Below are 15243 nucleotides of genomic sequence, written 5' to 3'. Positions count from 1 at the left end.
TGAGCCCAAGGGTCTATCCTGTGCTGCACTGTTCTGTTACGTTTGGGTCGAGACCCTTCTTCAGAAATGTTGGTTGGTCAGTCGCAGCAGGCATGGACAAGGGAGGCGAAAAGCAGGAGAGAGAGTGCTGACACACAACTGGATGCTAGAATACAGGGGGGGAGGAGGGGGCAGGAAGGAATGGACAGGTGATGTTTCCCATTGGGACTCGTCTTCAGTCGAAAACATGTAAGGTGTCTTGGACAAGGGAGGGCACCACATGTTTACAGGAGCAGGAAGAAACAGTGGTTCTGTCAAGATTGCTGCATGACACAAATGTGAAAGAGCATGCATAAAGTGAACTGAAAGTGTATGGTGAAAACATCCTCAACATCCACCGAGTGACCCATGTGGGAACGCCTACATTATTCATCTGTTGTAAAGTGCTTTGGAGAGCAGGTTGTGAAATGTGCTGGAAAGCTATTTAGAAACATAGAAAATAGGTGCAGGAGGAGGTCATTCGAGCCAGCACCACCATTCATTGTGATCATGGCTGATCATCCACAATCACTAACCCGTGCCTGCCTTCTCCCCATATCCCTTGATTCCACTAGCCCCTAGAGCTCTATCTAACTCTCTTAGATTCATCCAGTGAATTGGCCTCCACTGCTTTCTGTGGCAAAGAATTCCACAAATTCACAACTCTGGGTGAAAACGTTCCTTCTGACCTGAGTTTTAAATGGCCTCCCCTTTATTCTTAAACTGTAGCCCCTGGTTCTGGACTCCCCCAACATTGGGAACATTTTTTCCTGCATCTAGCTTGTCCAGTCCTTTTATAATTGTATGTCTCTAAAAGATCCCCTCTCATCCTTCTAAACTCTAGTCTTTTCAATCTTTCCTCATATGACAGTCCCACCATCCCAGGGATTAACCTCGTGAACCTGTGCTGCACTGCCTCAATTACAAGGATGTTTATTTAATATGTCTTTCTATCTTACGAAGTACTCTAAGGCATTCTTTAATTGAAAATATTCAATGTAAGTACATGTCAGAAGGGAAGATTAAACGTAAATAAAAATGCACAAAATAAATAACATGCAATAGTTGAATGCAACACCAATGATTTGTTTAAAATGGTTCAGAAGCGCCACTAGCTGGAACATGGCGGTATTGCAGCTTGGTGTGACTAGTGTACTTTTCAAATGAATAACTAACATACTGATTTAAGATGCTGCACAAAATTGGAAAATACTTTAAGACAATTATAATTGTTAAATAAAGGCCTGCATTTAAGATTGAGTTGCCATACTTTCTACGTTTGAGAGGTTAGGCATAGGATGAAGAACTCAGAAGGCAGACCCAAAATGCTGGAGTAACTCCGGATCAGGCAGCATCTCGGGAGAGAAGGAATGGGTGATGTTTCGGGGCGGTCCGCCCCCTCCCCTGACATCAATCTGAAGAAGGGTCTCGACCCGAAACGTCACCCATTTGCTTCTCTCCCGAGATGCTGCCTGACCCGCTGAGTTACTCCAACATTGTGTGTCCCCCTTTGATTTAATCCAGCATCTGCAGTTTTTTTCCTACACATGAAGACCACAGAACTGAATGTCCCAGGGATAAATGTGCTCAAATGTGGCTGGTCTGAGCTTGCAAGGTGGTGTGGTCATGCAGCTGAGAGAAGCTGGGTGTGACTGGAATCACCAAGGTGAGATGTTGTAGATAATAGACAGAACTGCAGGAGGCCATTTGCCCACTTGGTCATGACTGACTCTGAGACTTCCGCATGGTAAAGTATTACGCGTATTCACACCCCCCCACCCCACCCACCGGAAGGAAAGGTCAGATCTTATTTGGGGATTGAATACCGTGCTAGAGGATGCAAGTACAGATGCTAGTTTACAAAAAAATTGCTGGAGTAACTCAGTGGATCAGGCAGCATCTGTGGAGAATATGGATAGGTAACGTGAAGTTCAGTCTGAATGGTCCTGACCCAAAACGTCATTTATCCAAGCCCTACAAGAATCATCCTAACCCTCCTTGATCTTCTTGAGAATACAGACCTTGCTCAAACAGCAACCCCGCGATCTCCAGTGTATCTTAAGTTCACTCCCTTTATGGAAATATTCCAGCTATGATCATAATGGTTCTATATTCAAAACAGGACAGCGCTTTCATGTTAGCTTTGCAACTTGCATGCAAGGACACAGATCATTTTGAACATCAACATCTCATTTTTGGGGGGATTGAAAAATACCGCTGTTTATGCAGCTGTTCCCCCCCCCCCCCCCCCCACCACCACCACCACAGGTACGATGCAGATTGCGGGTATTATGTGCCAGTAGAGAAGGAGGAGAATGCTTGGGGTGGCAATCAAGTAGTGTATGGCTAATCTATCCATCAGAACAAAGAAATAGTTCGGATATTTGGGATCCAGCAAGATCTTTACTTCAGAACCACATATACATACAGCACCTGAAACACAGACTTCCATTTTAATTTAATTAAATAGCACAAGATTGATGTCAGTAACATTGGGTACATCTATAGAATTTACTGCTCTATATTGAGATGGCAAAATGAAAACCAAAAATTTAACTTGGAAAAATAGATTTATATACACACAAAAACTGAAGCAGTTCCAGTAAGATGGGTCATTCCCAGCCAATCCAATCTTGCTGGCAATTTCATTTTCGCAAATGCAAATATTAAATTGGAGAAACTAGTTTCAGATACATGTCAATACAAACACAGAAAAGCAAGAACATTGAATTAATTTGCTCTCCAGTACAGGGCTGTAACTTCTACATGGTGTGTGCCTAGACACAGCTGAAAGTCAAAGCACAGCGTTTAGTCCAAGAACCTCCGGTTTTGATTGGCACCAAACAAGGCTACGCGGATTTCTGGCATCATCTGAAAGACAGATGAAATATTGGCGGGTGAGCTGTTTGCTGGATTCCATTTGCTACCTGATCAAACATCACCGTGGTACCAGGCAGCTCCGTCACAACAAACCTTTGCCAAGGGAAGTGAATGCCCCCACAGAGGGGAATACAACTGCCTGCATCTCAGCCGCAGGGTGTGGACATGGGGGGGAAAGAGGTACACGCACAAACAGCTAATGCAAACACTGCCCGAGCTCAAACAATTCCATAAACACCCCAACAAAAAGGCAGTGGAATGTACTTATTTCCAGTAGAATTAGCCACTGCATGATCAGCACAGCGCTTGCTTATTTTCCAAAACAGCCTCAAAGATCATCGACTTACCTGCTGCGCAATGAGTTCCAATCTACTCTCCAAGGTATTGGAAACCTTGATTTTCCCAGAGGAATTGTACATCTCAATACCTCCGGCACTGTTTGAAGAAAAGAATGGTTTAAACTCTCCTTTTGCCAATATAATATTGCTTATTATACAATAAAAATCAATATACATCTGTAACGTTCATTAGTCCAAAGGCTAAAACAGAAGCCAACATAGTTGGAAAAGGGTTTTGCTGTGAAACCACCAGGTACGGGGAGAAGGCTAATAATGAAATGCCTTTTATAGTACCACCCAGTTAAATAGGCGAGTGTGATTTATGCCACGCTTAACTAGTCACCTGCTACTTTCACTGACACCAATACTGCCCCCAGTCTTTGTCCCCTTGGCCTCCCGTTGTGGAGGCTCTCTGAATGCTCACAACCTGCAGCATGAGCCATTCCTGTCCTGTCTCTAACCCTTGCCTGGGCAGCTGAGCATCTCCAGCAACTTTAACCCTTGCAGATTAAGAGCTGCTCATCTGCCGTGCAGGCTTTAAACCAGAACAAAAATTATTAAACAACTTATTTTCCAAAAAATAGCACTCATGAATAATAGTACCAAATGACAAAGAAAATCTTAATTTGAGAAAGATATTGTCACAACTTTGCCATTAGATTATAATTTATTGATTTCCTGAGGTATTTATTTCACAAAATGCTGGAGTAACTCAGCAGGTCAGGCAGCATCAGGAGAGAAGGAATGGGTGACGTTTCAGGTCGAGACCCTCCTTCAGACTGATTTCCTGAGGTATATATACTGCAGAGCACTTTACACCTGGAAGCCCAAAGGCAAATGGTAAACACTTGCAACGTGCGAGTGCTATTTACATCTCGCCAGTATAGGAATTTGGACACAAGTTAAAATTCACAATTGATGATTATAAAAACATAATAATCTAACATCTGATCATTTAATTTTCAATTGTGTCAGATCTGGAATTAAGATTAGTGCACCTCTTAGAATACATTTCAATTATCCAAAGCACCACATTAATAAACAGGTGGAAATAAGCCAAACTCAAGTTTAATGAAAAGGAGCAATGATGATGCTTACATGTCTTCTGATAGAAAGGTTTCCTGGTCAATGTGAATATCAATATCCTTATTTATGTTCTTCTTGTAAATGGGAACATTCTTGCTGATAGAGGTCTGTTTAAAGTTAAATGAAAAAGTCCATTTTTACCACTAGTCACCAGAGAGCAGGAAACAGCATGGTTGCGATGGCTTTATAGCCACTACAGTTGAAGGATGGAGGCACTAGTTTATTACAGGGCAAATAAAAGTCGTGCTCATTCTGTCCATCTTGTACCATATTATTTTAAAAGTACAGGAAGCACCATGTCAGCGCGTTCTAAGTTGCCATTTCTAAAGAAAATGCTGTGTTTTAATCTCAGCGTGAGTTATTTCATTGGAAGGTTACCAAATGCAGCTTTACAAAGGTATACACACCTCCGTTTCATTACTGCAAGTGATTGTACAAAATTTCATTGTTTACAAAACAATCGCCAATTGAGTAACCCTGTTGGAGATTTGACAGGTACTAATCTGGAGCTCCCAGGACCAAACAAGAACAAAATCTGGCGAATGTTAAAATGCAATTCAATTTTTGAAAGGGGTGGGGGAAAGAGAAGAAACAATTATTGTTAGGCAAGGTTTCTGGGGGGAAATCTGGATATATTAACTAGAGACAAAATGGATGGGTTAGCTTCAACCTTTAGTTTAACTGCACACACTTCACACAATCATACACCATCCTGGTGGGAAATTCAAAGCATTCCAACCAAGTCCAATTCACAATTAACACCACATTGTGGAATTGTGCAGAACGGAGTATCTTGTTGCTGTACCTTAACCAATGTAATATCTTGTTTGCGGCAACGAATAATCACTATAAGTTCCAAGAGTTGATAAAAACCCTAGAATAGAAAATAATGTTTCTCATCAAATTCAAGGGCCACTTTATCATACTGTATTTGAACAGACAAGGAGACTAGTTTTACTTACTGTTCCAGAGGTAATTTCACAGCATTTACAAAGCAGTATTTTCACATTTGATGCATATTCACATTACTAAGTCCATCAAGGCACCTGAAATTTGCCTTCTAGAATCCATCTACTTGTCCTGTCGTGCCCTCCCCGTCCCCAGCCATTAGAGAAACCAGTAATGTTAACTTGACATTCAATATCACAAGATGGAAGACACTACCCTGTACGGCCGAGCGCACAAACACGAACCTACTGTTCCGAGCTATCCTGCCATTCTCACCTGTAGCAGAAGTCCATCCAGAAGTGTCTGGTATCTGGAAGGTTCTTTTGCTACTCTGCTCAGTCTCAGTCTGGCTTCATTCAACAGATCCTGGAAACCAAAGCAAAAGTACATAGTAACATGGTAAAACCAGCAACCAAAGAAAATTAAAATAGCTACAAATACTACCCAGTGACATTTTGTCCGTGGGCATGGGGGAAGAGAGAGGAAGTTTTGTTGCCTTCCTTCAGTGAGGGGGTGTTTGGAGTCACTGTGATGGATGTTTGTGTTGGGGTCGTGTGTCTTGTGTTCTTTTTTTTGTTGGTGTTCTGTGACTGCTGGAAAATGTAATTTCGTTCGGTATCTCGGTCGAATGACAATAAAGCTCTGCATTCTGTATGTATGTATTTATACAAACAGAATGGGATTTGGGGCATGTACAACCAAAATTTCTTTGTAAATTTCAAATGAAGTCTACATTTTAATTTTTGCCTAGAAAGGCCAAGATTTTCTCTTTTACCAAAAATTACTCAAGTATGATTTAATGCATTCCTTCCAGATGGTGTGGCAGAGGCGGCGATTTTAATTCATTTTCTTTAACATATTCACTCCAAACTGGAATGCATATTTTCAGTATCCCATCTGTAAATACAAAACCTTTAGAGGGTAATACATTTGCTTGTAAAGGCCACAAATGAAGTTCTTAGATTTTGTTTGAGAAAGTACTTCATTAACATATAGTCATTATTTACAGGAAGATTGTGCAATCCATTTACCTCCAATGACCCTTCACAACCTAATTCCTTTTTTAATACACTCACACACAAGTTATTATCAAGCCCTGTAATTTTTTATGGACCATTTATTTGGCAAAGGATCAGTCCCAACCACAAGAATGAATACAGAATACAGAGCTTTATTTGTCAATCCGTACCGAGGTACCGAACGAAATTACGTTACCAGCAGTCACACAAAAAAAAAAAGAAACACAAGACACATAACCCCAACACAAACATCCATCACAGTGACTCCAAACACCCCCTCACTGTGATGGAGGCAACAAAACTTCCGCTCTCTTCCCCACGCCCAAGTCCCCGCGGCCGAGCCGCACCGGGCGCTGAAACATCCCGCGGCCGAGCCGGGCGATGGAAGGCCCCGCGGCCGTACCGTACGCAGCTAAGTCCCGCGGCTGAGTCGCGCCAGGCGATGGAAGGCCCCCGCGGCCCCACCCACCACATATACACAGCTAAAGATAGCGCCGCCACTCAAACCTAAATTACTGACAATTTAAAACTGTTGGCACAGGGAACCATAGCATATTCTTTCCACCCTGACCAATGATGGCAGGTAATTGGGAATGAGCATCAACTAAGCTCAGACTGAAGGGTCTCGACCCAAAATATCACCCATTCCCTCACTCCAGAGATGCTGCCTGGCCCGCTGAGCTACTCCAGCATCTTGTGTCTGGCATCAACTAAAGAATGGCTAGATGGGGAAAACAAAATCTCATTCATTTAGTTTAGAGATACAGCGCGGAACCAAGCCCTTCAGCCCACCGAGTCCACACCAACCAGCAATCCCCGCACACTAACACTATCCTGCACATACTAGGGACAATTTACATTATATATCAAGCCAATTAACATATAAACCTGTACGTATTTGGAGTGTGGGAGGAAACCGAAGATATCGGAGAAAACCCACGCGGTCACTTTTTTACTCAACCTTCTCCATTCTGGAGAAAAAGGGCAGTAGATCTGGAATATTAGCTCGGTTTCTTTTTCCACGTGTGTCCATTCCCAAATTATGTCTGCCCTGCTGAATATTTCCAGTTTCTTTTGTTTTTGTTTCATTTTTTATATCCGCAACTTTTTTGATGTTTATTTTCTGAAACAAGCTGTTTATCCAGGTTTTTTATACTTCACCAATCTCCTCACATTTCATCTGTTTTGTTGCAGACTTTCCGGGTGTCTTTTTATCCCCTTTTCCCTCCACTTTCCACTCAAATGCATTTTAGATGATCTTTGTAATCATCTCTATTGGTCACAATCTCAAATTCATGTCACTCTCATGAAACCTTTCACCGTCCGGCGCAACCTGGAATAGGCCGCGGGATTTTCTCTGCCCGGCGGGGGCTTCAATGTCGGGAGCCCCGACGTGGCAAGTTCAACAGCCTGACCGCGGGAGAAGACGGCAGGGGAAGAGAAAAGACATTCTGGCCTTCCAGCACAGTGAGAAGGTGACTGGAGGAGACTCACTGTGATGGATGTTTCTTTTTGTTTGGTGTTGGTTTATGATTGTGTGTGTTATTGCTTATTTTTATTGGTCTTATTGTTGGACTGTGGGTAATTTTTCATTTCACTGCGCATTTATGTGTATGTGACAAATAAATTGTCTGAAGAAGGGTTCCAACCTGAAATGTCACCCATCCTCCCCCTCCAGAGACACTGCCTGACCCGCTGAGTTACTCCAGTACTCTGTGTCTATCTTCATTCTACTTTCACTGTTCAGTTCATTAGTAGCTCTGTTTTATTTACAACTTCGACTTTGGATTTTCATACAAAGGGGAAGCATTCGAGATCGTACTTGGGTAGACTCCCTTCAATCAGTACAAATTGGCAACAACATTTTGTCCTCAATGGCCATCAGCACAGGAACACCTCAATAAATGTGCTTAGCCCCTTGCTCTACTCACTATACCTATGACTGTAGTCAGACTGTTCTCACTCCTTTAAATTCGCTGATGACACCACTATTGTTGGATGAATTACACGGTACAATGAGTCAGAGTGTAGGGCAGGTGATCAATCATCTGATTGAATGGTTCTAGAACAACAACCTTGTTCTCAACAACTTTAAAACAAAGGAGCTGATTGTTAACTTTAGAAGAAAAAAGCCCAAGGTTCCACAAACCTGTCTTCATCACAGGTCGGTGGTGGAACATGTCAACAACATTAAGTTCCCGAGTATACGAATCTCTGAAGATCTGTCCCAGACCTAGCACATTGATGTAATCATAATGAATACCTATCAATGCTTCTACTTCCATAAAAGATTGAGGAGATTCAGTATGTCAATTAATACTCTCTTAAACGTCTACAGGTGAAAGGTAGAGAGCATATTGACAATTGCATCACTGCCTGGTCTGGCAACTCGAGCCGCAGGAATAAAGAAGTGTTGGACACTGCCCGGTCCATCATGGGTACTTGCCTCCCTACCACTGAAAGGATCTGCCTCAAAAAAAGATCCAACATCATTAAGGACCCACACCACCCTGGCCACGCTTTCATTTCACCCCTGCCATCAGGAAGTAGATATAGGAGCCTGAAAACTAACGTCCAGGTTCAAAAGCAGTTTCTTCCCTACATCCATCAGGCTATTGAACATTGCTGAACTGAACTTCAAACTGTAGCAGTTGCATAAGGGAATTTAGGCCTTTGTTTTCCACTGTATTTTTAAAATTATTATTGAACGTTTTTTTTGTTTGAATATTATGTTGTCTATTGAGTACTGTATTTACAAATCTGTTGTGTTGCTGCAAGCAAGAATTTGGTACCGTTTTGGTAACTTATGACAATGAAACACTCTTGACCTGCAAATGGCGTAGAAGTGTCATTCTGAAGAAGGAGGCTGAGCCTAAAAGACATCTGAAGTCTGAAGGAAGGTCTCGAACCAAAACGTCACCAATTCCCTTCTCCAGAGATGCTGCCTGACTCGCTGAGTTACTCCAGCTTTTGTACAATGGATTTAAAGCGAATGAAAAAAAAAGCACAGCTGAGATGAACTGGTTAATAAATTGGCAACGAGATCACAAATGCCAAAACGTAATAATACAAGACCATTACTAGAGGGAGTAGATACGAGGTGAGAGTGAAGGGATACAGCCAGATAGGGTTGGTTAAATTGGCATCATGATCAGCTCAGGCTTGGAGGACCTCAGTTCCTGTTTTGTTCCGTTCCACATTCTTGCAAATATACTTCCCCAACTATTTGTTCCTACGCAATCATTCTTCCCCTTTATATCGGCAATCTTACCGAAATCAGATCATCCCTGGCTTTGAGAACCTTCAACCTAGCCTGGTTCAGCAAATTGGACATTTGACTAAAGAAAAACAAAAAGACAGGATCAGAATGTCACTTCAATATTCAACATATAAAGAAATGAACAAATTATATTGAAATACTCAATACACAAACACAGAGGTTACAGATATGGTTACATTCTAATTTTCTTTTAAACATGTGAATCAAGAAATATTTAAACATGGGGAAGGCAATCACCATTAATATTTTACATAGTATTTACATTTTTTTCTGCTGTTCAATTTGCTTTTCCTTCTTTTCATAATATTCCATGATCTTCAATCTCTGAGTCTGCACAAGCCGCCCCTTCTCAATATTAAATTCTTCTTCTGCCTGCACACAGATTCAAAATATCTTCAATATCAAAAATTAAATCATACTCAAGATCAGTTTTATAAACTTGCATGCATATGCAAAGGTACAACACCAGTATGGTGAGATCTTCCACTTTGTATAGAACCTGCTTTACTTTGCTTGCTCATGGTTTTGGATCGTCTCAGTTTTGTTATGCAACATTTTCTTGGTATCAGTTCCCACTCTCTGTTTCAACACTCAGGCTGCAAGACCAATTGAAGAAGGGCTAAGAACTGAGGTGGGACAATTAGGCAAGAGAGCATCATATGCCGCATTTATTTATAGGAATTAATTTTGGAAATTAGCATTGAACTGCAAGAAATAAGCATACTGATCATATTGAATGTCATACATGGCCCTCGTTTCCTCAGTTGTAGTGTAATATGGTCATCTCACATTTTACTCCAAGAATATATTCTGTTTTATCATTTACAGAGGACAGGAACAAAGGGAGAAATTACAAGAACTTTTTTGACAGTATATTCAACCTCAAAGTGGAAAAGAAACAAACGTCCCAAATTCAGTTTTACTCCTCCAACGTAACATTTACCTTAAGTAGGGATTTTTTCTAATAGGTATGCACACCAAATTGAACAAATTGATTTATAATTCTGTTGTGTGCTAAAGACAACTAACAAGTGCCAAGACTTGCATCAACATCCCAAAGTTTTGAAAGATTTGCCTGGTTACCTTAGATTCCATAAAGTGCCTATGAGCAGAGTTGGAGGATTTATGAAAGGAAAATCCTGTTTGATAAGTCTGTTAGGGTTTACATTTCTACAACTAGCAGAATAAATACAGGAGGAACGAATCGATATGTCCATAAAGTGGATGTGGTATACTCCAACTTCATGATAAAATGTTGAATGGCACATTTATTAGAAAAAAAAGCAAGTCAGATAAAACTATAGATAAATAAAATCAACCCAAACGAGTACAATAAGTAGGACAAAAGGAAAGGGAAAGTGGGGGGGGGGGGGGCGCTGCTCCAAGAGGCCGAACGCAGAGATTGGACTTAGTCTGCAGTGGCACGGAGCTTGCTCGGAGTAGTGGTGGAGGACATCAACATCACCCGAGGGGGCAATTCAAATTCATACAGACTGAGGGCACTGGAAAAGGGTTACTGGTTGCCTCTCTATTAAAATAAACTTAACCCAATGTAAGCAACCGAAACATGGGTTGAAGTCTTGGGATTGAATTAGTAGCGCCGTAATTTGCAAGCATTGCAAGACTACCTTACTGATTCCTTTGCATGAAGTCCTCTGCCAGCGCTGGCAAGAAGGAGCTGTACCACAGGACATGAGGGATGCCACGACCATTACCCTCTACAAGAACAAGGGCGAGAGAAGCGACTGCAACAACTAGAGCTAGAGATAGAGCTCTAGGGGATGAGCAACCATGACCACGATGAATGGCGGTGCTGGCTCGAAGGGCCAAATGGCCTCCTCCTGCACCTATTTTCTATGTTTCTATGTGATTGGGAGTAATATTCTGGTATACGTCGAAAGCTGGTTAACATAAATATGCTTGAATAAACGGGTCACCAGAGGGGTTGGTGCTGGAACAGTGGCTGTTTCACCAGCTGTGTCACTGATTTGGATGAGATAACCAAATGTACCAACAATCTGCAGCTTTGTTGCTGATGCCGTGCAGGATGGGACAAGGTAAGCAATTGGGCAAGGACATGTCACGTGAAAAAAAACGAGAAAAGGCAAAATGCAAGATTAGAGTACAAAAGGAAAGTCAATCTTACTGAGACTATGTACACCCTGGCACAACCATGGTCAAAATGTTGTCTCCTTACCCAAGAAATATAAACTTGCAGTACAGGGAGTGCAACAAAAAATTGTTATGTTGATTTCCCAGACTATCCCATGCAGACAGATTAGGCAAACTGGACAGGACTCTGGACTGCTAGAATGAGGAGACCTCTTTAAACCTACAAAGTTCTTTAGGGAGCTGGCAGGTTACAAGCAAGGGTGATGGTCCTTCACCTTAAAGGTCAAAAACAAGGGGGAGCGAATCATTGGAATTCACTTTCCAAGAAGATTGGGAAAGTCAGTTGCAGAGGATACTCAAGGTGGACAGATCTTTTGCAAGGTGTGGAAATCAAGAGAAATGCGATTAGTGTAGAAAAGATGTTAAAAAAGAAGGGTCTCGCCCCGAACGTCACCCATTCCTTCTCTCCGGAGATGCTGCCTGACTCGCTGAGTAACTCCAGATTTTTGTGTCTATCTTAAAGTGTTCAGTTAACTGACTGAATGGCAGAGCAGCCGCTAAACGATTCACAGCAGGGTGGAAGTGGGGCAAACACCTCACCTTCGCATCAATCTCTTCAGCTTTTTCATTAGCCTCCTGTTCAATGAAGGCCATCATATGCTTTATCTATAAAACAGAAGGATATAAAGCACATGTCATCTCTGCAATATTATTGTTATGCATTTTTATGCTACATATTCTGAAGCACCAGTCATCGCTAGTTTTACACACCTCATCCCCTACAACGAACTTATCCTTTGCACCAAGTTCTGGTATTCTGAGTATATGATGTAGAACTAGTCATCACATTACAAACCATGCTAAATGTACTAAAAATAGTCAGCTTACAATTATTTTCTGTTTGATATAAACAAAGGACCTTTCTCAATGCTTGAGACAAATTGAATCACACGCCGCAAAGAATTTTATATTTACAATCTACAGTTAGAGATATATAAATAAGCCATTCAGCTCCTTGAGCGTGTTCCTCAATTATATCAAGACTATTGGCATTAAATACATAATGGCAGATTCCTTTAATATTAGTTAAGAAATGGAATAGTATGGTTTGCACTTGCATGCTACAAGATGCAAATAATGTGTATTGCAATGTTTGAATATCAAATTGATCCTGGCATTTGGAATAATACCAAGAGTTTTAGAAATGTCAGATTCAGGTTTACAAAATCTTAGTAGCTTTTAAATCGTGATCTAACTCATTTTTGACAGATCTAATTAATATAGTAAATACAAACTTGCAACACAATCGTTCTACAGATTTTTGTGGCATGGACCCAGTTTTGGTCAAAATTAGCAGCAATTTATTTTGCTGTCTCAGTTTTAAATGGTGAACAACTTCACCTTGCGCAAACAGAATTATCTTAAATAATGTCATGTGCCACCAGGAACCTAGTACAAGTAGCTTCCTCCCACACTAGAACAGACAAGAATACAACTCCTTCCAACTAGGTGCTCTAGCTCAAACTAGTTCTCAGCAGCTATTCAGTACTTCTTTTTGCTTACTGACAACCAGACCTAGTTAAAATCAAAATAGAGAAAGGAATGCTAAAAGGGTGCAAGGATAATTTTTTTAATGTTCACACGAAATGCTTTTTGTAACAACAGCTTGAAAATTAACCAAACTATCTAAAAATGAATAACAATGGCATTCAACAAGGTTAAACATTATCTCAACTTTAAACAGCCATTTTAACTCTTCAATATAAAATAGCTTTATTCTTGTTAGCCAAAAAATGAGTGCTGGTGAATTTAAGATGCAGTATCTTTAAACTGAAAAACACAGAAGGTTCATTGGTAATTTAGTCGATGGCGATTTCATAATTCCAATATATGGAAATACATACAATCCACTGCCATTGTTCGAGTTTAGATTTTCTCCAAATAACTGAAAATCAAGTAAAAACCTGCCAAATTTTTTTTGACAAGTTATAGGCAACAGTTAACCAAACAGGAGGACTGTGAAAAGCACAGCATTTCTATGGATACTTTTTTAATGGATCTGCAGGATGTCAATTAGTGAAATGTTTGAAAATATTCAGATCAGCCAGCATCTATGGGAAATATGGGAGATAACAATTTATTCAATGCTCATTTATAAATACAGCACAACCAAATTTAGTAAGAAAATACATTTCTGAAAGTAGTTTTCCAAAAGGTTCACTAACTGAAAAGAATGTTTTAACATTAGTTCAATATCAAATATTAACAGATGCCTCAGATGACATTGGCCAAATCTTTTAAGACCCTGCTCATTATTTTTAAACCATGACAAGACTAATTCCCAAAAGTTTATTTATTACAACTGTAAAAAGAAAGTGGTACACTTCCAAAGGAGTCATTAATCAGATCTAATCATGTACAAACACTTCACTATCAAGTCCAGCATTATGACCCCATTATTTATGTAATGGGACAAGTGTAACTACCCAAAGTTTATTTATTAACAATGTAAAAAAAAGAGCATTTTCCTAGGAGTCAATCCGATCCAATTAGCCAAACACATCACTAATAATTTATCCCCCTTCCCCCTCCTCCCCAATTCAAGATTCAAGAGATTCAAGATATCTTTATCAAGACATCAACATTATAGATCATTTTGAATGAAAATATGGACAAAATTTAGGTTTGCACATCTTTAATTTAATCCCACTTGAGGAAGGGACACTTGACCTTGCCACTTCTTTACCCACATAAGACAAGTGTTAAACTTACAGTGACAAACATCAGGCTCTTGAACGTTTTTTTTTTGTTGCACGGGGTGTTATTAATGCAGAATTATTAATTGATAAACATGGCTGTTAATTTATTGATTTTAATCATTATGTACATTATCAATGTGCGTTATGTTTACAGGCCTGCTGTGATGCTGCGATCAAGAATGTCATTGATCCGTTGTTGACAAATGAACGTTCAGTTAATATGATTCCCTGCGTGTAGGAAGGGCACTGCCCTGCAGATGCTGCTGGTTTTGCCTGTCCCGCTGAGTTACTGCAGCATTTCGTGTCCAAAATAATTCCTTCCTTTCCCTTCCCCCCCCTCGGCCCTCTATTCCCTTACCTGTTTCTGCACATCCGCATCGCTCAGCGCCATGGTTGGCCGTGTGTGTGAGAGAGCGTCTTGGGGAGGACAAGGAGGGAGTAACAGGAGGCCTGGTGCTGTTGCTGTGACAGATGCTGATGCCGGTGCTGTCTCCCCGCTCCGTCCTCACTGCGCACCGCCCAGCGCTTTACTGAGCCGCGCCGCCGCCTCCTCCTCCCCTTTATCACCGGTCACCTGACCCGCCGGCCCGAGGGGGGAGGGGCGGCGACAAAGCGCGTGCGCGGTGCGGGCGGACTGGCTGGCGTTCCACGCTTGCGCGGGGCGGGCCAACGGCCGCCGCTTTCAAACCCAGCTCGAGCGCCGTGACGTCACCGGCCGTCGCCTGTGGCAAACAGAAACAAACTAAAGAGGGGGCTGAAATAAAATTATAATAAACCAATCCCCATTTCCCCCCATCTTGTCT

The 15243-nt window shown here is 41.3% G+C and overlaps 1 protein-coding gene across 1 annotated transcript; it reads right to left on the bottom strand.

Annotated features, from left to right (window-relative positions):
- Positions 1-2401: 2401 nt before the first annotated feature.
- LOC144603487 (V-type proton ATPase subunit E 1-like) lies at positions 2402-15137 on the bottom strand. Its single transcript, XM_078416735.1, has 9 exons — positions 14799-15137; positions 12282-12347; positions 9832-9941; positions 9561-9627; positions 5547-5636; positions 5128-5196; positions 4335-4429; positions 3246-3333; positions 2402-2889 (listed from the first exon to the last, which is right to left on the bottom strand). Exons 1-9 carry the CDS (start codon positions 14829-14831, stop codon positions 2827-2829), a joined length of 681 nt encoding a protein of 226 aa, XP_078272861.1. The 5' UTR covers positions 14832-15137; the 3' UTR covers positions 2402-2826.
- Positions 15138-15243: the final 106 nt, after the last annotated feature.

The sequence above is a fragment of the Rhinoraja longicauda genome, chromosome 20 (genome assembly GCF_053455715.1).
Source record: "Rhinoraja longicauda isolate Sanriku21f chromosome 20, sRhiLon1.1, whole genome shotgun sequence".
Lineage (NCBI taxonomy): Eukaryota > Metazoa > Chordata > Chondrichthyes > Rajiformes > Arhynchobatidae > Rhinoraja > Rhinoraja longicauda.
This window is presented reverse-complemented; position numbering and strand designations above follow the sequence as displayed.

Coding starts and splice junctions, on each gene's coding strand:
- LOC144603487 (XM_078416735.1), bottom strand. CDS start 14,831: ATGGCGCTGAGCGATGCGGATGTGCAGAAACAG. Junction 12,348..14,798: donor ATGCGGATGTGCAGAAACAG/GTAAGGGAATAG, acceptor TCTGTTTTATAG/ATAAAGCATATGATGGCCTT. Junction 9,942..12,281: donor CTGAAGAGATTGATGCGAAG/GTGAGGTGTTTG, acceptor ATCTGTGTGCAG/GCAGAAGAAGAATTTAATAT.